General features: G+C 39.2%; 1 protein-coding gene across 21 annotated transcripts in view; it reads left to right on the forward strand.

Moving 5' to 3' along the window:
* The window catches only part of SVIL (supervillin), a 141379-nt gene that overhangs the window by 63609 nt on the left and 51519 nt on the right, over window positions 1–26251 (forward strand). For 13 of the 21 annotated variants that reach the window (XM_054190084.1, XM_054190072.1, XM_054190073.1 and 10 more), the window contains 6 exons: window positions 10058–10124; window positions 14864–14955; window positions 20307–20364; window positions 20493–20644; window positions 21059–21743; window positions 25927–26010. In XM_054190084.1, the coding sequence (XP_054046059.1) occupies window positions 20357–20364; window positions 20493–20644; window positions 21059–21743; window positions 25927–26010 (929 nt within the window). In that variant the 5' untranslated portion in view covers window positions 10058–10124; window positions 14864–14955; window positions 20307–20356. The remainder of the gene's footprint in view (window positions 1–10057; window positions 10125–14863; window positions 14956–20306; window positions 20365–20492; window positions 20645–21058; window positions 21744–25926; window positions 26011–26251) is intronic. The other 8 variants (XM_054190074.1, XM_054190090.1, XM_054190089.1 and 5 more) reach the window with 3 other exon arrangements.

Consider the following 26251-nt stretch of genomic DNA (forward strand, 5'->3'; position numbering starts at 1 on the left):
GTATGACTTCAGGACTTGTTTCTTCTCTCTTTTTGTGTGGTTTTATGCCCTTTGTTGGAAGACTGTTTGTTACTGGCTAAAGCAATGATCCTGCTCCCAGGAGAAGGGGAATATTGGCACCTGCTGCCTGTGTGCAGACCAGGACTTGACTAGGTTGCTTCATACCCACCTCATAAAAACTGACTTTAACGTGGAAGAAGGCTTTAAAAAAAAAAAAAACAAAACCTGTGTGTTTTTTCTTTATTAAGATTTAGGCAAGTACAGTATAGGCAGATGCTGTGCAGGCTTTCCTGGGCAGCTCTGTGAAAGTTCTTCAGATCTGATTTGTGATTAACTTGCTATTAGTGACTGGCCCAGGCACATTTGTGATTTTTTGCAGGAGCCTTGGGAGTGTAAGAGGGCAATAAAGAGAAAAGACCATTGCTGCTATAAATTTTAACCTGCTCTCTAGAGAACAGGCTCCAGAACTGCATCATCACTGTGATAACCAGGTTTTCTTTCTTTGTGAATTTTTGCTTAGCCATGCTGGATGCAAATTAAGCCTGGTACACATGCTTTTTCATAGTGACATTATTTTCAGTGACAGTATTTACAGTTGAGCTGTCCTACCTTGACCATCAGCTCTTGAATAAAGCAGATGCTTTTTCTTACTACTTTTACAAAATATTTAATTTTCTGAGAAGGCATTGCAATGTGCTATAAACAGGATGGGAGCTGGAGCATGGTTTTGTTGTCTGCAATGTTGCTGTCTGCCTGGCTTGAAAATGACAGTTATATTTCAAGGTAAGTATGCAGGGATATGATGTGGCCTGTGAAATGTCACATCACAGTGGTAAACAAAATGGATGTTTTCCTTAGATGACTATCATGAAGAGCCAAAGAACTTTGTTATAAATTCTTCGTTGTGGTATGTGTGCCTCTGTGTGCTCCCTTATTGGGCTTTTACATGCGTGCAGAGATAACAGCGCAGAGGTGTTCTAGACCAGCTGGGAGAAAAGTCGGTAGCATGGCTGTCCTTTTTGTGTCACTTAAATGCACAAGGCCACTTGCCACTCCAGGCAAGGAGACAGCCTTGTGCTGGTTGTATTGCACTGTGGCGGACATTTTTCTGGGGACTGAAGAAACTACAGGTTTCTGTAGTTGGGGAAATCTGTCCTAGAAGCCTTGTTTGGAGGACAGGAGTTTGCAGACAGTCTCTCCCAACAGCGTTTTAAGCCCTTTTGCAGTAGCAAAGCTCTCATTCACTGCAGTGGTAAAGAAGAAGGTGTTGCTTGTGTCATTACTTGAGTGAAGGATGTCCAAAGAGCTGTGGCTAACCCTGTGCCTTCACAATCTGAACTGCAACTGCTTTACAGTGAGACGTAGTGTGAAATGCTCTCAGATATTGTTTTGCTAGGTAAAAACCCATGTCTCCTCAAAGTCCTTGGGCTGTTTAATCATTTAAATTGTATGTACTGCTAGGACAGGAGTTACTGCCTTACCCCTCGTTTCCAGCCATTTGCTCAGCCCATGCCTAACCCTGGCCCTGTGCATGCCTGACACCTTCTGTTACCGTTTCAGGCCCACAGACAAACAGGTCTGACTGAATTTGGATAATGTGCCTCGCTGGTATATCTGATTACCGCATGTGTGAGAGGTGCATGGTCTTTGAACTTCCTTTAAGGAGCTAGTCTAGACTGATCCTATTCCTAAAGAGGAAAACATTGAAGATCTTTAATATGCTACAGTCTTGCCATATGGTTTTGTGAACAGTGGTACGAGATGTAGGAATGTCAGGGGACATTATCTTCATGTTCCTGATTCTGAAAATGTGTTGCAGGATTGAAAGACACCAAAATCTCCTTTTAGGAGATTTTTGAGTGCTGAAATTAACGACTTGAGTGAGATTTCTTCAAATCTGAAAGAGTAACCCAGAGAGAGAAAAGTTTTTTAGAGTATGTGTGGAAAAATACCTGTTGTTCTCCTTTTTCCCAGAGCACATGAGTAATTATTCAGTACAAAAAGACCATTCATATATCTTTTAACACATCTGTCATCTTAGTCACCTTTATGACACTTACTAATCAGCTTTTTTCACCTCTTTGCACATGACCTGTTTTGAAGTACATCACATAGATAAACTTCAGCACTGCATTGCCTGAAGACTTGTCCAAAACATATTCATTAGCCAAAAAGCAGAAATCTTCTTGCTAGGATCATTATTCAAAAACTGTTGCACAGTGGAAGCAGAGGGAAAAAAACCCCAAAGTGAAAAGGATTAAACTTGCATCCCACTGGAGGGATGATACCATGTCAGGAAACTATTCTAGTTTAAAAGCCCATACAAATGGCCTCCGTTTAGGAAATGAGAATATTGCTTGCCCACAAACATGGGGTTTGGATGGAGAAGAGAGAACTAACTGCCATTGCCAACCCAGAATAAATACTGTGTTTGCAAGCTAGGATGCTTGAACGTGACTAGAGACTATAACTTTCTATTAAGTGATCATGCTACTGAAGTAATCTGTTACATTTTTGACCTGTCCTTTAGCTTCGGGCTAAATTATTTCTTGAACACCTTCGCAGAAATTGGTGGAGAGTGGGAGGAAGAGGAAATAAGAAAAGGGAGGCTCTTCTAGTGCCTTGACACTTATCTTCGGAAACACATGCCTTCATGCCAAAAACTGACAGGGTGGCTTGGGGTGGGCAAGTAGCCTGGAGCCTGGGAGGGGAGGTCAAATGGAGTGATGGAGGAGAGTGGCCTGGTTTAGCACTCTGTTCTGACCTTCATTCCTGCGATCATCCACAGCATCACAGATTTTGGCACAGTTTACTTTAACTTGCTATTCCAAGGGCACTCTCGTTGTCCAGAAGAGCAGTGGAATAAAATTCATGAGCTCCTTTAGACCTCCAACCATAAAGTGTGAATGAAAATATGATTTCATCATCTTGATTATACATATCGTCTCAGTTTTCTGTCCTGGTCAGGCTCCTGTTTACCTAACTAGCATGTTTGCTGAAAGTTTCTTTGCAGTCACTGTGGACTTTTTCCTCCACGCTCTTGATTTATTTATTTATTTATTTATTAACTTTTATTTTTAGACTTTCTTCAAACAGCTGTCATGGGCTTCTTTGATTTTTGTTTTTTATCATAACTGGAAGTCACACAAAGTATCTAGTTCTTATCACAGAGGAACACTTCTAAATATAAATTCATAAGTGATCAAAATTCAGAAAGAAAAAAGACTTGATCTTGGTGGGACCTGACTCATAACTCTTCAGTGCTTTGGGGTTGGCAGCCCTGTAAGTTGGGAACAGTTTTGCAAGCCGTTTAAACTCCAGCTTTGATTACAGTGATTAGTTTTGCCAGACAAAAGGAATACATTTTCCTTCTCTTCCTGTGGGAAACTTCAGAACAACATTTAGCTGTCAGATGGTCTTTCATGAGCAGTCTCAGATTTGAAATGTATTCATGCTTAACCTCTAGCTCTTTGCCCAGATGACTCCAAATGTAACTTCCAGACGGGCTTGCCCCCCTTTCTAATGGCTGAACTGTTGTTCTCTCTTTGTTTGCTTATGTTGGAGGCTGCTAATACTCAAGAATTAATGATGGCAGAGCAGGACAAGAACATTACTACCGATTTGTAACACAGCCTTGATAACATAGTTTGGCTGAGCATACTTCTACAGCCTAGAGACTGGATCTCTTTGAAGGTCAAAATACTCTTCCTCCTTCCCTCATCAAGTGTTTGGAGATGGATTTCTTTTCTTCTGGGAAAGACTTGCTCTTAAACCTACTGTTTCCAAACGTAGAGTAAAAAGCTAAATCTAAGAGTTCTTTTTCTTTATACCATCGCTTGACCCTGCTGACTTACTGTTTTTACCGAGATGTCTTCTCCACTGCCAACGCGGGTTAAGGGACAGCACAGAGACCTGTCTTGCAATAGGTGATCCGTTTTTGATGGAAGGGAGGGAGGGAAGTTGTCAGTTGTCTGTCTTCCCAACAGTCTGTGTGAGGTGCGTAGCATTGGGGTACTATCCTAAGGCTACAGCATCTCTTGGCATTAAGAGTTTTAATATTAGAACTGGTGTTGGCACATACCCCTCGTCTTGAAGTGAAGCTGAACAAACTCTAGGGTCACAGATTCTGCACAGTAACACAGTTTCAGTATTAACAACAGTGACATTAATGTGAATCCATAGATACCATGCACAGAGCAATGACTGGTGATCACCTTCCAACCTAACACGAAGAGAGCTTGAAGCCAAACTCTGGACTATAGGTGGGGTTTTTTGTGAAGACTGGGGTATACAGATGTTCCTTTTGTTGGGTATTTTACTTTCCTTTATAATAATTCTCTTTGGTGCAATGAGATGGCCCCTGTATTCTTGACCTGCCAGCTGTAAGTAGTAGAGAAAGGAGTCCTACTTGCACCAAAGCCTGTCACAGGTATTCCTTCCCAGGTAGTAGCTAGAGCTGTTGGAGAAACTGGCTTCTTACTCTGTTCTGTGAGTAGAATTTGAACAGCACAAGCAAGATATATATCTATCTATATATGTATAAAAATATATATATATATTTAAAATACACCCATTTGTGAAAGGACTCTAGACTTTTTCTGCAGCTCTGTGTGCTTTACCTTCTGCACCTTGTTCACCAGAAGGGTGCTGAGGACAAAATGCTGAAGATGTACAGCAGAGGAATATGGGATCCTCCCCCCCTCCCTCCACAAATAAAAACACACGTCGTCTCCTCTGTCATATGGGACATCACCAGACACAGGGATGACAATCAAGCTGAGCTCACCTCCTTTGTTAGCCGGAAGGGTTGATCCCTTTCCTGATTATAAGATCCTGTGCCTTTTTCTTTGTTCTGGCAGCTCCTGAAAAGCACACCCAGCAAAACTAAAAGGGAACGTTTACTACCAGTTTAGTCATCTGACTGGGTCTCTAGGGGAGCAGGACCTAGCAGGTCCCACAGAAACACGTAGGACTGTCTTTTTTGGCAGCCGTGAGCTATTGCATCAGCTCAGCTGTCAAGTCTAACTTCTCCTTCAACCTTGCTAAAGGCTGCAGCCATGAGATTTATCAAATGAGTATTATTTATCTATCCTTTATGAGAAACAGTTCCCTTATTGTGTACCAGATAAGTTACAGGTGCTTAAAAATGCTCCAGGTAATAATACCTCTATACAAGTAAGCAGTCTTCACACAGCAATGCTTGTAAAGAAGGGACCTTTTCAGAACTGGACGCCTCTTTTATCGATACACCCACACAGATACTGGTCCAGAATGTCCCTGTTAGCTGTTACCAGCAGCTTCTTTGTTATTTCTGTACTGTCTCATATTTGTGTTTTAAGCACTTATGTCTAGGCCATAAAGCATATTTTCAGGTTAATGGCAAGTTTGGACTAGTGTTGGTAGAATCCATTTTTTGTTACTGCTTTTGTGTTTAGTAGGCTCGAGCACCTGTAGGCTTTCACAGCTGGTCAAGAGAGCAAAGCAGTGTTCAGTTTGTGTTCTATGGGTAGTGCTGTGAAGTGGTTAGAACTAAACACGAGAGCCAGTAAGGTTACTGGCAAAGAAAAAAATGTGGTACATACCCTCAGATGTTTCTGAACAGAAGATAATACTTGGTTAGTCAGAGGCTTCAGTGCCATGTTCCGTGTGCTGGGTGACTCTTGTTCCACGGTGCTCCGTACTGTTGAAAGATCAGCTAATAAAAGGTGCTTCGGTTAAGGTGACTCCGACACTATTCGTGTTTAAAAATACATAAATGAATACAAATAGCAGGGGCGTTAGACAAGATGGAATTCTTATTCTTCTATCCGTTGCAAAAACTTGCTAGCATGAAAAGTAATGTTTTGATGACCTAGGCAGACTAAATACAACTTCATGGCGAGCCAACAGAAATTAATCGGTTTTTGGAAGATTATATTTTTCACATGTGATTAAATAGTCTCTTTCACACCATCATTGCTTATATTTTGCCTGCACATAGAGGTTCCCAGTATGGATCAGGGTCCTGTTGTACCAGGTATCATAGAAACACGTAAGAGAAGTCAGGAGCTTCAGTCTTGTGTTTCTAGGCTATCTTTTCATGGTCTTGACAGCCCCAGCCTTGTGGTGAGTTTTCTACTGATACTGCCTGAAATCTTTTTGAAGGGAAGAAGTCTGTTGGAGGGAAGCTAGCAGGCAGTTACTGCCTTTGGTTGGATGGGTTTAAGTGTATGGACCTCCTTCAGTCACATAGTTAGAGCTTGTGTGTGTGTTAATCATCAGGTAGTTCAGCATGGAAGACTGCACCATTTTGAACAAATACTTCTTGACTTTCAAAATGAACTATATAGGGTTCCGACTCTTCAATCCAAAATCCATCAAATCTGTTTAATAAAAAAATATGGTAGCTAGACAGTACTTTTGTGCCATTTTACACCTTCTGTCTCAAATTAAAATATTTGGAGCCGTGGTGTCTTGTTCTTGAATCCCCACCCCCACCAGTAATTTTACTCACATGTTATCCATAAATCTTGTCTGTTTTAAACATTCCAACTAATAGTTAGGCAAAACGTTTAGCATAATGATATGATTAACAGAGTCCATTTTTTTGGCAGCCTGGATGCTGTTTTTCTTAAGCAAACATTGCAGTTTATCCTGATTAGAGATAGGAAGGAATTATTCCTCTTCTTGGAGGTTTTTTCTTTTTTTTTTTTTTTTTTATTTTATTTTAATACGAGGATTTAGGGGTTCTGTATTCATTTTGCGGGAATATAATGTGTGATTTGGCTCGATCTTTGAAGTGGTAATATTATAAATCTCCCAATCACCATTGCCCAATCTGTTTTAGCATTCATGTGCCTAATTTCTGTTTGTAATCTGATTACTGGCTTGAGCTGCTCCAGCTTGCAGCCTATTGCTATGCATTTACTGTACTCCCTGGGACGCGAGAGCCTGACAGCTCCAGTCCTGTGCTATGAAAAATCTCTACACGATATTGCTAAGACAGGCCTAGGGCTGTGGCTGGTTGAGATTTAGCTGCTATTGTAGTTTCTCTTTGCTGAATCCTTTGTTTGTGCAACCATGTTCAGAAATCCTTGGATCTCCAGCTATTTGGGAAATGTTAAATACTCTGAGGAGCAAGGTAAGAGTTCCACATAGATAGAAGAAAATGCAGTTCATTTGTGTGTGTTTAATGTCTCTTGTATATGTGTATGCATGTGTAAATATTGTTTGACTGGATCTTCTGCAGCTACATTAGCTACTTTAGCAATCAGTATACAGTTAGTCACCTAGGCTATTTCATTATTTCCTAAAGGACACTTTTGAAAGATCCGATTAGATGGATCTTTTAATTAGCTTAGGTTGCCACCGACTTAGGGCCTTTAAATATACTAAGTAACACTGGGAGGTTGCATCTACTTCTTTTTTTTTATATTCAGCATTTTTAATTTCCTATGTATTAAACTATGGATTGTGGTTTTATCTGGTAGTTTATACCTAAGAGGGAGGGAGACTAGACTGAACAAATGGTTAAACTTGGGAGCAAGTTTGATTTACACTTCGGTAAATATACTCTTAATTTTCAATACAAATATTTAAAATTGTTTTAATGTGGTTATGAGCATGTTTAGAATTCTTCAGTGAAAGAACGAACTAAATGCTGTTGCAAAGATTTTCCTTCTGTGTATCAGGTACTGTGAGGGTGGTTTTTTTTTCTTTAAATTAACCATTGAATTAAGTCTCTGTTCAACTGATGTTTCTCTCGTGGGCTTGTTTATTTTCTTTTGAAGCAGAGTTGTTTTACTTTTTCTTCTGTGTTTGTATTTAATTTTAAGACTTCCATATTGTAGTAAGTTAGTTTTATTGGACTTTAATCCTCCCACATGGGGTTTAATTTGAACAGGAGGAAATATATAAAATAACAAAACTGTGTAACAGAATATAATTGTCTGGTTGGGTTTTCTGTGCTTGGGGGGAAGAGGAGCTTACCCCAGCAAAGTTCTAAGATGTTTTTGAGGCATTATAGGTGTGTTATGTATGAATGTTCCTGAATGTGTTTAATGAGTAGTAAGAGTCTGACCGGCCTGTGTGCCCCCTCTTAGCAGCCCTTCTCCCTCCCTTCTCCCAGCAAAGCAATAAAAGCTACTTTCTTCCCTTCTCATATCCCCTCTCCAGTTTTGGCTAGGGTAGGGAGAATTTCTCTGTGGTCTACTTGTGGTTTTCATGGTGGACAGCTGTTTTAGTGCCAAAAGCTATAGGATGGGTTATATCCCTTTAGAACGGCTATAAATTTAAGATATGCCTGGTTCTGATTAGCTAAGCAGATACTGAGCTTGGCTTTTTAAGTTACTGCATACTCTTCTCACAGTAATGTAAATCTGGCCATTTTAGAGGATACTTATGGCATGGAACATTCTTTTTAATGTTGTAGTGTAAAATATAATGATTTATATACCATTCGTACTGTTTTTCTTATAATACTCTGTTTTGGTCAAACAAGATGTTTCTGCGTAATCTGTGTGCTTTATCCTCCGTTTTCTTGGAAAGAGAAAATGAATGTTAACAAAAACAGGAAAAAGTTGCCTATTGAAGAATGCTTTTAGCAAAGCTGCCTGAAATCTGCAGTGACTTGTAGCAGATGCCTAAAAAATGCCTTTTTGCACATTTTGAGCCTCTTTATCAAGCTGTTAAAATGGTCGTTTATATTCTACTACTTAAAAAAAAAAAATAATCTGTTTACCTGGAGAGGTGGCAGAAAGAAGTGGAAGAGAGGAGGAGGGTGAAAGTTTTGAAAGGCATAGACAAAAGATACATTCTCTAAATTAATACCCATGTTGTCAGCTATAATAAGGTTCATTAAATCATTTCTGCAAAAATAAGAAACACCCTACCTAAATTTTAAGGTATTTCGTATAAGCAAAAAATATTTTTTGCCAGTTATCTCTTTTTTGAAATAGTTAAATTGCAGTTCTGAGGTAGGGTAAAAGGGATGTTGCTGCTTTAGAATCGTTCTAAAGTCCAGATTGTGTAATATTCAGGTCTGTCTCTGAAAAAATGAAGTGAACGCTGTGTCGGTGACCAATTCTTTATTAATTTAGGGTCTTGGGGTAGTTAACTTAATATGGATGGGGACAGAAGGCAATTTTCCCATTGAGAGTAAATTATTAGTAGCTTCATGTGCTTTTCCACAGCAGTCACAGACCAGGTGCTCCCCTGCTCCCTGGCTAGCAGTTCTCTAAGGTCTCTTAATAGCATCCTCATTGTTGAATGGAGGGAACTGGTACTTGGGGCACTGGTCCCCATTGCCACTGGTCATTGATTAGACCCTGTGATGATGCTCTTGACTGCAGAAATGAAAACATTAGATCTGGGGGGAGAGAAGGGAGATTGCCCGTTGCTCGTTATGGTTCACAAAGGTTTGGGAACTAGTTGCTTTGTAATAGATACTTTTTGAATATAAGGCTGCATCTGATACAGTTTTGCTCTCAGTGTAAACACCTGTTCCTCTCTGAAAGTAAGCATGTTCTAAGGCTAATCAGAAAAAAATAGGAGCTTCCAAACAGTAGACAACCTTCAGAAATATTTCTGTCATGGGTGGTGTAATACTGTTGTTGCAACAGATTCTCAGCTGAGCATCTCTGACTTCTGCAGTGAATATGCAGTTTTTATAGTATTGCTAGGCTGCAGCCAAAAAGGTTCTTGCTGCTTGCAGCGTTTCTCATTTGCAGAGTGCTTCATAAACATGTCTACTGCCCATTTTATAAGCTGGGAAACGGAGTCATGGAGTTTAAATGATAGTCCCAGGCTGCAGTGCTACACCATGAATACTGGGATTAGAACATGGCAATTCCATACAGGGCTGACGCTTTTGATATGTTTACTGTCTGTACTAATTTTCACAAGGCTTTGGTTTATCACCATTGTGGACGTGCCACCTTCTGCCCCTTTGACTAGAGGGAAGGCCTTTATCTTTTTCAGTGGAAAAGGACTACAATTGGAGACTATAACCTAGTTTCCTAAAAGTTCCCCATTTATTAAAGCATCTTCACTATGATGTTTTTTTTTTTTGATTTCACAGATTTTGACAAAGAAAATTCAGTCAGATTCAAACCTTCACGATTGCTCCAAAGGAAGAGAGCGTTAAGGTAAGGTCAAGTTTTTCTTGCCCGGTGAAGATGACTAGTTGCATGATTGTAATTTGCAGTCATTGCTTGAATCTTCTTTTATTCTTTTGTCAGGGAAAATGAGTATTGGTCCTCTCGCAGGACCAAGCTTTGGCATAAAGCAGATGCTGTGAACAGGTATTTAAAACACCCGCTGCCTCTTAAGTAATGTGAAAGTGTATAGCTGGCATTGCTAAGGGAAGAGTCCCACTCTGCACTGAGCCTCCTGCCACTGTAATGCCCATTTTTCCTTGCATGGCATGGACACAGTGGAGACATTTAGTGAACCAGCTTGGAAAACTGATCTGTCTGAAAAAGAAAGTGGCTGAAGTGGGTGAATTAATTATACAGCCATGCAGAGAGCTTTGTCAGCACATGGCAGGGGGACACTGCAGAGATGAATGGGGAGGTGACGTTGCTGCTTCCTTGCAGGGCCATGCTGCCTCGTGCCTGCAGCCTTAGGACACGGTTCCACAAAGCTGAGTAAGGGCATACAGTTTACAGTTAAGCAAGGTGGCAGGTCATGTTCCTTCTCTCTTCCCATCCTCACTCTGCTTTTTGGTGTCCACCTTTATATTTGCTGGTTGATGGCACAGAGAGGAAGTCAGGAAGTTGGGAACTGACTCTTGCCCTAGCAACCAGCTGTTTTGTTGGCTCAGCTGCAAAAGAATCCACCAGCCTTAGGCATCCAGGCTCATGTTTACAAGCATCTTTTCAGTCAACGTGCACCTTCTGGAGCACACCTGATTCCCTGCCATGTTGTTTCTTAGGTACAGTAGAGATATAGAGGGAATAGGTGTACAAGGTGCAATGTGTTATGAAAGGCAGGTAGGGGAAAGTAGAAATGAGAGTAGTAGAGAAGGATGTGACTGTAGAATGGACCTTTTACATAAGAGTCCAGGGAAGGATATTCTCCTGGAGGTAGAGAAAAAGAAGAAAAATGAACGCCAAGCACCTATCTGGCAAGTATACAAGTGGATTTTCATGCATGTGTTTGAATCACAAAATCTCAGTATGTCCCATAGCTTTAATCCAGATGGCAGGGCAGTGTTACCGGTGGCATTTGGATCAAACTTCTCCTTGCTTTTGGGCATGTAACTAGGTTAGTGGGACAGCTATTTAGAAACCGTATGCTGCTGCTGCAGCAGCAGATGAGGTTTTCAGCCTTGAATCCCTGATGTATAGAAGCAGCCCACACTTTACTTTGGAAGTTGCAAGAGCAGTATAACTACCGAGACTGTCAAATACTCTACTAATGCCACATTATACATTGTTTTTAAAGAAAAACTGTTGAGGTTGTGAAATATTGTTGCCTGTGTTTTAATAGGAATCATATGAATTCCTGAACATTGGAGAGAATAATGAGTTTGTTGGGAACTTCAGGCCAAACCACACACAAATCCTGCACGAAACAAACTTGTGGGACCTCATGCTGTTGATTGCATTTCATGAACCATGATCACAGGCTATATTTCAGGCAAGCAAAGGAGAAGTTCCTTTTTCAGTATACAGATTTAACAGGGACTTTAAGGAGAAAGAATTCTTGCAAACTTCTAAATTATTTTTTTTTTGGTACTATTTGGAATTGCTTTAACATCATTCTGACTCAATTTAGATTCCTAATGAATGTTCTTATTGAATACTGTGACATGTCCTAAATATGCCTACTTTCATTTTTAGAACTAATTATATATATATGTGTATGTATCTATAAATACTCAGTTGTTTGGCTTGACTATCATCTTTAGAGTAATGCTGTGTCTCTGAATTCTCTGTGCAAGTGAAAGCAATATAATTGATACATCGGTTTAAAATATTTTATGTTTCTAATGTGCAAATATTTAAAACAAGCAATGTCACCTGCAGCTTTGTGAGAGAGAGCAAAAATGCCTCTGAAGAGGGAAAGCTCCCCCATTGTGGATGAAATAAACACTATATGAAAATAGTTAATAGTTTAAAAATAAACAAGTAAATAAAAGTTGACAGTCTGTCCAGAGAGAAATGGAAAATGAGGGCATTAGGGACACTGTGAAGGGACTTTCACAAAGCAGATAACCTGTGATGCCATGTAGCCCAGCAAGGGTTAAGCTTAAGAAATTTGTGGTTATTAAAAGAATTTTAATGAAATCTGCCAGTGAGCAAAGGTTGGAAGCCGCCCTCAGTACAAAGGAGGAGGGAGCTTGCATACAGGAAGAACTGGATGACCTTGAGGAGTGATAGAAAAGGGATGTAATGTAATAATACTAAGTGCACAGTTGTGCATTGGGGGCTGATAAATTTTTCTGTCGCTTGCAACTGATGAAAGCAAAGCCTTGGCATATTAGTTTCTCATGCAGGATTGAGCAACCAATATAGTGTAGTTATAAAAAGGCAAATGTGTGGTAGATCCCAGCATTCATGTGGCTAGTCATATAATAATGCTTTCTCTATTAAAATTCCTGTTTTTATAAGACACTGCTCAGGCCCAGGTCTGGAATAAAGACTGTCCAATTCTGGACACCGTGTACAAAAAAGATTACTTAAAACTGGAATGGATAAAGAGCATTTTTACAGATAATCAATGAAACTGAGAGCCTGTCTTGAGGAAGCTGAGTAGATGTGGAAAACTTCTGTTAAGAAAAATAATTAAGGTAACCAACAACGCTGGCATAAGAGCAAATGGATGGAAACCCAGTGAAAGATGTTTAGACTGGTTTTAGATGGTCTCTGGCTTCAGAGTCCCTGGAACTCCCTGGAGTTTGGAAGAAGGGGCAGGAGTGAACCTAACTAGTTTACAGTATTTAAAAGTTTATTGAGGATCCAGAGGCAATCCAATAATACAATTCTTTTTAGAACCAGCTAATGCCAGTCCAGATTCTGTATGATTTTACCCTTGGAAATCCATGTGGGACTGAGGCATAGTTGTGGATGTTAGTGCACAGTTAATTTAAACAAGGATTTTGCTGTGTGAGTGAATGCTTTTCTGTACAGAGTCCCACGTTTATGGAAACTTAAGGTGCTGCACTGTCACAAGCATTATGGAAGCAGTTGGAGATGCTGCTAAATAAAGCCCATGTATTCAAAAGTCATGAGCTTGGTCCCTCAGCACTTTTGAGACAAGTCTTAGGTAATCAAATTGACTTGACAAAATAAATTTTGGGTTTGATTTCTAGCCTTAGACCAATATTATTCGCATTTTTCAAACTCGTCTTCAGCCAAAAGGAGTCAAAACTGCTTTCAAATGGAAACTGGGAGTCTCTCCACCTAGGGATTCTCCAGAAGCTGTAAGAAAATAACGTATTGTGAGGCTAAGAATCATGAGTGTTTGCCATGTGGAAATAGGCATATAGAAACATGCAGTTAACTGTCTGAGTCTCTGACCAGTCTCAGATGACACACACACCTAGTTGCTTGTGGCTGCTGTGTGCTATTTTTTAATTTTATTTGCTTGTTTGTTTAGTTCCATTAAAGTGTTTTCACCCTGTAAGGATACACAGTTTTCTGAAATGGAGAGCTTATTGCAACTCTTCGTCTTTTATTTGCTATTTTCCATAGCAGCTAACGTTGCTTTTCTTGGCAGCACCTGGAATAACTTCAGTAAGTGCAGTTGTTGGAGACGATTTGCAGCAGGTGGCATGGTGCCCGAGTGTGACACAGCCCCGTTTCTTTATTGTCATTTCAAGGGTTTTATTCTCTCCTCCCTGTCTTCTTACAAAGGAATACTATTTATAAATGGTAAAGAAGCAAATACTTCTTGGAGTTCATGTAAAATGTTATTAGCCATTATATGTTAAAACTCTTCTCAATGAGAAATGTTCTTTTGGAATAGTGAGTACAGAATATTTATTATTTTTTTTTTACTATTTTTGCTTTTCTAACCAAATACTCTTTACGAAAAGGTATTCAATTATTTTAAAAGCCATTAAAAACTTGTCCTGAGGAAGGATTTTCCAACAGTAAGGCTGTGAAATTTGTCTTATCAGAATGACACGGTTTACTAAAGGTTTTAAGACTGGTATAAGTTTTCTTATGCCTGGTTGGGATAGTTTAGAAGTCACAATGGCAGAGTACAGCAGTTCTCTCTATTTTTAATAATTGGAGAGAAAAATCTCACTTTGCTTACCCACGAAGAGGAACACTTCCTCCAAAAAGTCTCTGTAGACAGTTAGTATCTACTTTAGACCATTATGACACCTACATTTTACAGTTAAAATTTGTATATTTAATGAACAAATTTAAAGAAATATTTTGTCTTATCTAAATGGGCATTTTTGCTGTTCTGAAAAGATAAGGTATAAAACTAAATGATCTGCTGCTCATATTATTGTATTATAAGTCATAAGATCCAGAGATCAGTGCAGTAACAACAGTAGGGGAGTTGTACAGCAGGCTTCTAGGTGGAGTGTACATGCAGTACTTCATTTGATGAAATATATTTTAATATTTATGGAGAATCATTCGATATAGATTATTTCAAATGTAATAGCTAGTAGAGCATTTGGAAGGTAGTCTCTGGACAGTAATTTAATGCAAAAATGTGTCACAGTCAGTTCCAAACAAGTTTCAAATTATGTTAGGTTTGGCTTTGTGAGTTTCTTGGGGTTATTTTTTATTTTGTTCTTATGGAAAATATTTTCTTTGGTATCTCTATTAGACTATCGTGCAGTAAATTGGTTACATCTTGACTTTATTTGATTGTAGCAGAAACATCCACAGTTGTCTAAACCAGATGTTGCTTTCAGTTTTCAGAAGGAGTTCTCATTTGAAGATAAAGAAGAACTTGCAAACAGCACAAAGGATATTGATGCTAATCTCTTAGCAGTACTTCCAAAAGGTAGGTAAGGGAGACACATTATGAACACAAGTGGTAATTTAACAGCATGTGAAGTTTAGTCTGTGCAAGTGCAAAGGCACGATTAAAATCACTTAGGCACAGATGTTTTGTAAATGAGTTTTCTTTTCCCTGTGAAGGGATTCATAGGGGATGAAACAGGGGATGAACCACAGTGCTCTTTTACAAGGCTTTGTTACATCCCTGCTTCATAAAGTTCAGGTTTGTTTACCTGGTTTTCAGTAGGTTAAGAAGTAGTTGAAACTCAAAACTTCAGAGAGGTTTCTTTGTAGAGTTAGATTAATTCAAAGGTATTAACTTGGCTTGTAGTCATAGGTCTTTCCAGTCCCCCTTGGTGGTTGGTAGAATCACTGTGCTTGCATGACCAACTGTCTACACACTGAATTTCAGTCTTGCCTGCTGGAGGATCTGCACTACTTATGGGGTTTGGCGTTTGGGTTTTTTTAAACTTCTGTCTTAGTCTGAATAATTTAGGAAGAAAACAGCAGTTCTATCTTTGTATTTCAACACAGTTGAGGTAGAGGCGAGAATTAATCCTCTTGAATTACTCAAAGGAAATCACAATCTGCTTGGAAGTAGTTCTTGACCAGTAAAGAATGACATTTGACTGAAGAACTATATGTAACTGGCATAAAGATGTTCCCTTCACTCAGGGATGTTGTGGATCTCAGAACTTTGATTAAAATTGTGTGTGTGTTCTGATGGTATTTTTACCTTCTTCAGACAAACTCCAAGGCTAGAGGCACTAATTCCAACATAAAATAACTTGGCTTGTTCTTTTAATATCATTTGTTACAGAGTTCTTTTAGAAAGGAGCCCTTCTTCCAGCATAACATTTAAGTGATATTTAAGCGATGTGCTTGCTTTTATAACATAATCATTACAGATGCTCAAAGACACTTCACTGACACAATGATGGAAAAGAGCGATATGCATTTATACAATACACACTTCCTGAGACCACTAGTCTATAAGAATACATAGCCCCTCATTATTCCATATACTTAGCCTCACAATCATGCTGGCCAAGAAGTTAATTGTGAGAGCCTTCACTTGAGAAACCTTCTCTGTAAGTTGCTTCTCAGTGAACTAATTTATATTCCAAGATGTCTCTATTTCCTAAGAAATTATTCCTGTAATAAAGACATCAGATTTGGTGCCTACCAGGTTTAAGAAAAAGTTAGCAGTGGGAGCTGATGGTTACATTCTGAGGGGACTACTTGAGGCCCAACACTTTCTGAAAATCCAGGTTATTTGTCCCGTCTAGGGCCTAACTTTGATCCAGATTTACATATATTGTAAAATCGGAAGAATATATTTAATTTTCAACTGAGATTCAAAGAGTTTAGCTGAAATCTCACACATTACTGCCTGCAGTTAAGCATTGACCACATTAGTATGCCTCTGCTAGCATAAACAAAAGATAAATGCTTCTCCAACCTGATTTGTAGACCATCATCTTTCCAGGTGAGGAGAGGAGGAGGTATGAATGAGGCTGGTAGGCTTCACTATTGTGTTAAATTTTCCTCAAAATGAAAACGTATATACTTGCATTGTGATGGTTATTTACCATCTCTGAGAAGTTAAACCTCTGTCAGGAAACTTCTGATCCATATCTATTCAGGCTTCACAAATGTATGTGCTTACTCTCTGCTAGGGACTTTTGGAAGGCTTGATTTATTTTTTACAGCTTCTTTATTTTAAAAATAAAACTGCTGTCACATGCCTGTAACTTTATCCACATGTATCCCCTCTGCTGTTACTAAAGAGGGCTTTCAGCAAAAACATATTTGTGTTCTGTAACAAAAGTTTTTGAAACATTTCTGAATTCTATAAGAATTTCATGTTAATTACAGGAGTTTTTTAAACATTTTTGACATGCACACTAAATCTACTTTTTGAGTTTTATTCTGGGATGAGACATGAAAAAATACTGCTTTTGCTAAATACTGCTATGATAAGGCAATTTTTTTTGTTCAGAAGGTCTACAGTTACCAAAATTAAGATGCCTGTTGACAGTCTGCCTTAGAGGGTATCCTACCGTAGCATCCTGCTCAACATCCTAAAATAAAGCCTGAAGTTGAGGGCTGTTCCTGAGCTGTTCTTCCTGTTGCCCTTAACTGTACTGACCAACAGTGCTTACAAAGTGTGTTGGCATGAAGTAGCTTAGATAAGGAGCTTTTACTGTGAAATTAATTATTTTAAGCTTCTTAGTCTTTTCTTGTGAGCTGAATCAGATGTTTGTGCTGCCTTTTAGGTCAAAGTGTTGCTATTTTTTAATGCTGTCATTGAAATGTTGTAGTTTGTGTCTTTGAAATGGTGTAGTTTCTGATGGTCATGTGGAAAAACATCTCATGAACAGATGGGAAATTGGCACCAAGATATTCAAATTGCAAACTGAAAAAGAGAAACCTGATCACCTAAGCTTGCAAGGGCCAACCAGTGTCCTTGGGAGAGAAATTTCTTCAACTGGCTTTCATGTTTTGAAGTCAAATATTTTATTCAGCAAAAAGGAATCATTGGAGTAGAAGACTTCCCATGTTTTATCTCCTTTTTTGTTTTGTGGTTTGGTTGTGGTTTTTTTTTTTTTCTTTTTTTGTGCTTCTTTTCCCCACCTCCTCCTCAGAAGAATATTGCTGAAACTGCTTTCACGAAAAGCTCTGCAGATGTTGGCCAACCTAGCTGAAATTGCTGTCTGGAATCTCAAGTGTGGAAAAAGTGTAAGGCAGCGTAGAGTAGTCCCATGCTATTTTTGTCCCATCTTGTTTGGGAAGGTGTTGGAGAGATGCTTCATGAGGCCAGTGCTCTTTTTAGGACTGCAAAGTGCTAGTAGAATCTCTGGAACTTCAGCTAACACGTAGCAAGAGAGTGTTGAGCTAATGCTGCTGGGAGTTCTTTGGATGTTCCACATTTCTTGTATGCGGACGACTTATAGTCAGGTTTCCTTTTTGAGGGAGAAAAAAAAAAAGACGACTTTAGTATATGAAGCTATGCTTTAGAGCTTTACTAAAGCTCTGTAAAAGACCTGTTCTCTGATGATGGTTTTAGGGACTGTATAAATCAGTGACTAGGGAGAAAAAATGATCAGGATTTCTATGGAATGTGGTTTTATTAACTGTGAGCTGTGGAGGCCTTTGACCTGTCTGAAGTGGCAGAAAAATTATGGGTCTAGTTTTGACCATTTTATGTATGTATAGCTGACAGATGGAACAGAGAAACTCCAATAGCCAGAGGAACAAACTTAAACAGAAGTAGATTTGGCAGAGGTGAGAGCAAAGTATTTATGAGAGATCATTTCCTTTGGTGTGAATGTGAGACGAAGGCTGGTTTCATATGGATAAGTTCTCTGTTTAATACAGTTCCACTGCTAGCAAGGATTGAGTAGGCAGGACAGCAGTGGGAACTGCTTTCTCATTGAGAGAAAAGTCAATGAAAACACAACGTAAGGGCTCATCTTTGCTTTGGTGTTGATTCAAGATGCAAATTTTGCACTGCGCAAGTCCAGTTCCCATCTGTCTCCACAGAGATCTGTGTCTGGAACTTGCTCACTTTCAGTGGCTCTCTTGCACTGTCAGCCTGGTCAACAGCATAGGCTTCAATCTTCTTTGCTGCAGATGCTGAAACTAGGCATGGAAGAGGTGTCCCATGGATTAGCACTGTTAAGTAGCTGCATACTTAGCTACTCTGCACTGCTAGTTGAGTCAAATGTGTGTGTATTAGATTTTTCTCATGGCATGATCACAATCTGAGCTAATCTGGCTAGAGAAATTGAAGTGGATAGCTTGAGTCTGCTTTCTGTAAAAATGTAGACTAAAGGAGTTGTTTTGGAGAGTGGCCCAGTTGATTTCTTCCCCCTGTTAATCTCACATTCTCAGTAGCCACTCATCTGTAGCCTCAGACGCTATATTCATACCTCATTCATTTGCTTTTCTGAGTAATCATGATCAGAATACATTCATTCTTGCTGATCCAAGACATTTTACGTGGTATTCTAGTGGCTTTTCAGCATGTAAGGTTGATATGACAGCCAATGTCAATAGTATCTATCTGTATCTAAGAGGTAGGAGCTCTAAGAGGTATTGACTACTGCAAACTTCCTGGATATTTCTCAGCAAAGCTGAAACCCTGACTTAACTATACATGTAAGCTCTTGCAGTAGAGGAAAGGGAGAGAAGGTGTATCTGACCTTTAAAAGGGTGGTGTTTCAATAATGTTTATCTTCGAAGTATCTAGAGCGATGAAGTCTGGTAGGGGAAAAAAGCTGATGGATTTACTTCTGCAGTGGTGTGGAACAGTGTCTACTCCTGACTCATCAGGCATTTGTTATGGCAATCTAGGGCTGTAGGCTATAGCTCGCTTTAACTTTTGAACCCTGGGTCAACAGGATCAGAACTCAAGAGGTGCATTGCATCAGAATAGGCGCACACAGCTTTTAGCACCACATCTCTGCTAAGGCAATGATATGAGGGTGTATGTGTGTGACGGGGGTTGTTAGGCACACACTGCCTCCCCCCCGCCCCAGTCCACTGCATCCTTTGACAACCTGGTGGTAAGAAGTCACACCACGCTTGTTTATGTAGCACTGACTGCTCCAGTGTGGTTTGCAAACATCACTGCTAACTGTGCACATATGTGTATATATAGGGATTACTTCATCTGTCATGCCTCCTTTTGTGAACTGTGACAGCTGTCTGCTAGCACACACCACCACCAAACAGTTTGGGGGAGAGAAGGGAAGTATGTCCAATTAAAACTACAAGGGAAAATTAGCAAAGTAGAAAGTGATTAACCATGCAGGAGTATCATGAGGGTACACGGTAATTTTCACTCCAACCATGAGTCACTGGGATTCCTGGGATTTGCTCAATCTAAGGGAGTGGAGGAAAGTAAGGAATAGGGGACACTCTTTCTCCTTAAACATAGTCAGTCCCCAGCCTTTGTGCAGGCAAGGTAAGCAGTAGTTCCATACTACCTGGTTTTGAAGCAGGTTACTATCGAACGCGAGCTTGACCTCACCTATTCAAAATACAACTTGCCCAGTTTATACTAGATCTTGAAAACCTGCTAGGATGGCATAGCAGATTCTAGCTTAGCCTGGAGGTACCTGTAGGGGAGGACGCTTGGTGTTTACACCTATGTGCCTAATGCACTTTTGACAACATAAGCTTAATAAACTAGGAAAATCAGGAAAATGCTTTTTTTCTCAACCAAAGCTATTTCAAACCTCTTAACTTTATTTGACTGTTCCTTCTTATTCTAAAGCATTTTAGCAAGTTTCTGTGAGTTTCTGAAACTTGGTAGCTTACAAACTGTATAATCTTTTGTTGTCTCAGTTTCAGAATTAAGAAAACTGTTTGAACCAAACAACCAAGATTTTTTGGAAATGAAAAGGTAAAAAAAAAAAAAAAGTCTTCAGCCTGTAAAACAAAACACACGGCTTGTTTTGTTTCCTCCTCTTAGAAACTCTCCCATCAAATCTTCGAAGATGCCTGATTTCACATTTTTCACATCTTTTTCAGAAAAGAGAGAATAGCTAGACGCTTAGAGGGAATTGAAAATGATACGCAACCTATTCTTCTACAAAACTGTCCAGGATCAGTCACACACCGTTTACTAGAGGAAGATACACCAAGATATATGCGTGCAACTGATCCATACAGTCCCCACTTAGGTAAGTAGTATATATGTGTCAATCTTGCATTGCTGAGTTACTTCTTGTTTACTACCCTGTCATTTGTGCAGTCCATGGAGAAGAGTTTTATAGGAGAGCTGCGGTCAGGCTTTTTTTAACTTGCCTTTTAATTCTCCAGTTCTCTTATTTGAAATAGGTTTATTATCCATATTGTTTTAAAACAACAATAATTTTATATGAGACTCTTAAAGAATTATAACCAATACACATTTCTTAATAATTTGTATGTGCTTTTGGAGACATAAGTGCAAAAATGTAATGTGTCTGCGCGGTCACTAGTACACTTTGATTTGTAAGAAAATGGGAAGCTTTTAGTTCATTCCATGTGAATGGTGGGTAGCATACTTGGAGTTTTGGGATGGACTTGCTTATTATATACTGTACTTTTGACAGGAAGATCAAATGAAGAGGAGGAAACTTCAGATTCTTCTGTAGAAAAACAACCCAGATCATCCAGATACCGAGCAGAAATCACAGGAGGTAATACAGAGCCCTTGTATAGTACAGGAAACATGGATGTCCAGGAACTAGAGTCAAAAGCAGAAAGAATAGCTAGGTACAAGGCAGAGAGGCGGCGCCAGCTGGCAGAAAAATACGGATTATCTCTTGATTCTGATTTGGATTCTGACTACTCATCCAGATATACGCGGGCAAGGAAAGATCACGACAGCGTGGAAAGAAAGGGATTGAAAAGTGAAAGGCAAGATGATGAAAACAAGGACTGTGGCTCTCTATATTTGTCCAGGACTGAGATGAAGGAGTCAAAGAGTGTGATTTCTGAATCCAAAGAGTACTCCAGCCATGAGAAAGATGGTATTTCAGATAAAGAAGACCTCTCAAATGAAAAGAGTGATAGAAAAGCAGATGATGACAGTGCAATTAGACAGGCTTCTGACCCTTCAGCAACCTTGGATAGTTCTGTCTCCCTTTCACTTTCTGGACGAGAATCTTCCTCCTATAACGAAGTGCCAATATCACCAAAGCAAACACCCAGAGAGTCCCTTTCTTCACCAAAGCGGGCAGCGTCACCAATCCATTTGCAGAATGACCAGCCCTTGCACAGTAACATCAGACAAAGGTAAGCATGATTTTTATTTGTTTGTTTATACTGTAGATTCTCTTATCTTAATCACCTTCTGCAGCAGTGGCTACAGTATGAATGCATTTATTACCCTTGAAGAATGTGTTTAGTGGCTTTGGGTGTCACAGGCCGGATTGGCTGGCTTTACTGAATCACAGTGTGTTTCTGAAACACGGAAGTGGGTATTTATTTCTATGATTAGATAAAACCTTGGTTTCACTTTATATTTATAGAATTTAGGTTAAAATTAGGCCATTTACGGGGGGAGTGGAATAACTGATGTTTAAGATATCTACATAAACTAGAAATTGAAGTAGTTATGGTTCTAAATCTGCTCCCCCGCCCCCCATAACCTGTTAGAGCAAACCTTTAACTTTTTTCGCCTGTATCCTGTAATTGGGTGGGGGTTTCTGAGTGAAGGCAAGTTTATTTCTCAATGAAGAAACAACTTCATGACAGCTTTTGCTAAAATAAAAGAGGTCTCAGAGTTAAAAGCTGTAAGTTGAAATAACAGTTGATTTGCTTTCCTGCTGTGAAAGTGTAAAAAAAAATCTTTTGAATTGCTATAGTTCATCTTTCAGATAATATCGGGGTATGTGTACGAAGGGCAGAAGGGAAAGTTAAAATTTCATGCTGAATTTGGAAAATGTAGCCTCCCTCATGGTATGCTGAATTACTTCAAAATCTTACGGTGACTGAAAACAGCGTGTTTTTACAGTTATTATTTTCCATCTTTCCACTTACCTAGAAATTAAAGAATCACACTTAAGAATTTTTTAAAAGTATGATTTTCTCTAAGTTAAAATGTTGCAGCTAAAAATGATGTAAATTGTAATGAGAACTTAGTTGTAAACATCTGCATCATGCTGAGCAGTGCTGACTGTTTCTAAAAAACTGAAATGAACTGGCATGAACTGAACCATTTACGCTTGTTGGCATCTTTTTGCAGTAGGTTCAGAAACAAGCTACCTTGACTGGACTTCTTTATCCTTCCCATCAAAATCACAAAACCTGATTCTTATTTCTTGTGACTTTTCTTATTAACTGTCATCACCATGCCTTAAAGTTTGAATGAGGAAGCAATCCCACGTTAAAGGTTAACCACCTGGTGGATTAATTAAGTCATCTATTTACAGTGTCTGTAAACTGCTCAAATATACTTAGCCTTCTTTTTGGTTTCACTTTCTTGCATAGGACACACCAGTAGTAGTTTCTTCGTATGTTTTTCATAGCTTTTCATTGTTCAGGTGACTTCTAATCCTGCTCACCTTCTTTTGCATGTATATGTGGCTATATGAGCTATCATTGGACTCTCTCAATTAAGCCAAAATTTTAAAGGAATATCGTCATTTCAAAAAAGCTATCAGAGAGAAAGTAAGTCAACATCCTTAGGTTAGTTTATGTTTTAAGCTTACAGTTCTGGTACCACAGTAAGGAAAATAGTCGTTACAGGGTCATCCATACAACTGAGACCAGAGTTGTACCGAAACTCCTTAAGCTGACTAGGTTATTCCAGACTTCGAAAAACTTGTCTCTGAAGCAGTCTCGACTCAAATACTGCAAAATATTATCGCTTATCTTCAAATGGTCAATTTGAGATAAATCTCTTCATTAATCCGATTACTGATAGGAAAGGATATTGGAGCAATGGACCTTTGGCAACTTGTTTTCTTTGTTTTATAAGGTGAAGGAAGGGACGAAGTTTTCAGCCTTAGGCAAGCAAAGAGAATAGCCATAAGTTATATGTCCCTATGAGATCTAATGCTGTGTGAAACACTAAGGGATCTGCTGTGTTTGGCGAGTACTGGAGACAAGCCCCTTCTGCAAGGTCTTCCTTTTTTTGAGGCTTAGTTGTTCTCTGTGTCCAGGTAATGACATGGTAAGATTCATTTTCAGGTGGGTTCTGATGTTGGGACAATTCCAGAGTTTAAGCTCCACCCCATTGTGGTACGGTGGTTTTTACTTCTTCGCTCTGCACTAGTGACATAATAACAAATGAGAGACTGGGGCAAACGCAGCAGGAATAAGTCATAATTTAATACAAATTGCTGACTGCATTATCACTAATTTTGGATTCTTTCTGGACAAGGGTTGGGTCAATATTTGCATAAAACAGGTTTCCCACAATTACTGTCTGTCTTACCTTTTGAAGGAAATCATCTGCGCGCAGCAAGATGTAGTGTAGCTGTTACAGCAGCCAAGAGTTTAAACTTAGTATTTGGTCTCCTGTTTGGCTACGTGTGTAGGTAGAAGGTGGTATTGTAACAGCCAAGTTGCCAAGAGCCCATTCTTTATTTTTATACCCCTGACAACTTCCAGTGCCAGCGGGTACTCACTGGTGTGATATTCAGAGATTTGAGAATAACCTCGCAGAAACTCTTGTCCCTGTTTCTGAGCGGTAAAGAAGTCACTGCCTATTTCCATGCGTTCTGTTTAAAGTTACTGTGTGGTAGTCTCCTATGAGGCCATTTGCACAAGCAGAATAAAGGCTAACACCAGTTTTCCAGGTGGCTGCTGTTTTGAAGTCACTTCCATATTATATATGTTGCAAAATTGCAAAATTGTTTTTGTTAAATTTAAATTTGCTGAGTTCAAATTGGAAAATAAATGCAGCTCACTTTGGATACATATGAAAACTTTGTGCCTTCTGTCCTAAGGCGATTTAATAATTAATCCTATTATCTGTCACTGAAGAAAACAAAGTGCTGAGAAGGTATCATTTGACATTGTCTTCGTTTGGCTGCTGAAGTGGCAGATTAACTCTAAATTCAAAACATGGCTTGCGTTCTTCTGACTGCTCTCTTCAAAGGATGAATGATGATAAATAATTGCTGCTTAGGCCATGCCCACTATAAAAATGTGCCAAAGTACACGTTAAGAGACGAGGAGGAAGTTTGCTTGCTTCAGAGCAATTCCAGCTACTGGGTCAGCTCCTGTGAAACGTTTTTACCTCCTATTTGGTCAGTTCCTTTAGGAATTTAAAAATGTTTGGAAAAACAAAAGGTGTTTTAACAGTTGGTGTTTGACTTTGTTCTAAGCTTGATTTGGATAAGGTGACAACTGTAGGTGAGTTCTCAAATTTAAACTTATTTGCAGTAAATGCACCTGTATCTGAAGAACAGTCGTTGATTTGGCTTTTTTCATATATTTTGATTAAAAGATCAGCTAATAAAAATCGAGGTAGATGACCTGGAGCTTAATTTGGTATTTTCATCCCAAATGTCTCTGCTGCAGTGTGAGTTTCAGTTCTTTCAGATGTAGCTGTAGGAAAGCAGCCTGGCCACTTCTCACCTCCGGGGAATTTGTTTATAAACATTAATGTGGCCGGACAGTCTTTGCTTGCAAGGTTAAAAGTATTTGATGTGATGTACTGTTGCTGAGGGACTGTAGATAAAAGATGGGCATTAGGAAAGTATTTGAGAAGCTGCATGTAGGTAGTCTGCAGAAACCCTTTCCTGTAGGGCTTTTAAAGTCTGCAATGCTCTTGTTTCTTTTTATGCTTTCAACTTTAAAATGGAAACAGAATAAAGTCAAGACAAGATCCAATTGGGGGTTGCTTTGTTTCTTAAGCTTGGCCTTTCCCCTGCCACCCAGTGACACAGCATGTTTTACTTGAGTTAACTGGGCTTACATTTCTGAAGCTTTTGTGATACAGGGCTACAAAAGGAGAGAGGGATTCCAGCTGCTCTTGAGAATTTCTTAGGAATTATGATATGGCCATCTGAATTTCTAACTTCATTAAATTCATATTACTACTTTGTTTTGGACCCAGTGGTCTTTACCACTTTAAATCACAAATTAAAGGAATGGTTTTAGCAACTTTTCCAGGTGTCCTCACATAAACCCTTCAAACTCACCTGCAGTGGCAAATTTCAAAAATAAGGTTGTGTAGTTACTTTCAGTTCTCAAATTCTGGACAATGTACGCTTGGTAAAGTTACCTTTGCATAATATTTAACATTCAGAACAGTTTTTAGATGTTTGTGGAATTAATATGATAGTTTGTTTCTCACTTTATCACTTTTCAGTTTGATTAATGTGCTGTGCTTTTATTTTCATGAACAGTCCTCTGTAATTGAGTAATTAGAAAACAAAAAAAGCAGTTGGGAGGGAAGATGGGGAGGAACAATGGGAGCATGCGTTGAGACCTCAAAAATTACCTGAAGTTCTGTTTTCTATAGTAGTGCAGGGAAAGCAAAACCTGAGTGGTTTCTTCAGAAAGATTCAGAAGGAGACACACCTTCACTTATCAGCTGGCCCTCCAGGTATCATAAAGCATAGCTGTGTGGCTAACAATCAGACTACATACCTCCCCTTTCTTTCCCTTTACTCTGTCTTCGTTTAACACTTGCCTTTAATTTTCCTTTAACAGCAGCAAGTTACAAAGTGTTGTTTCTTGCAGATAAACAGCTATCGAAACTTTTCTGAAGCATCTGCTTTTATTGTAATCTAGGACCAGTGGTATTTTGAAGAAGTACAAATGCCCCTAGCTTCTTCCACAGCTAC

Source organism: Rissa tridactyla, chromosome 2 (genome assembly GCF_028500815.1).
Source record: "Rissa tridactyla isolate bRisTri1 chromosome 2, bRisTri1.patW.cur.20221130, whole genome shotgun sequence".
Taxonomy (NCBI): Eukaryota; Metazoa; Chordata; class Aves; order Charadriiformes; family Laridae; genus Rissa; species Rissa tridactyla.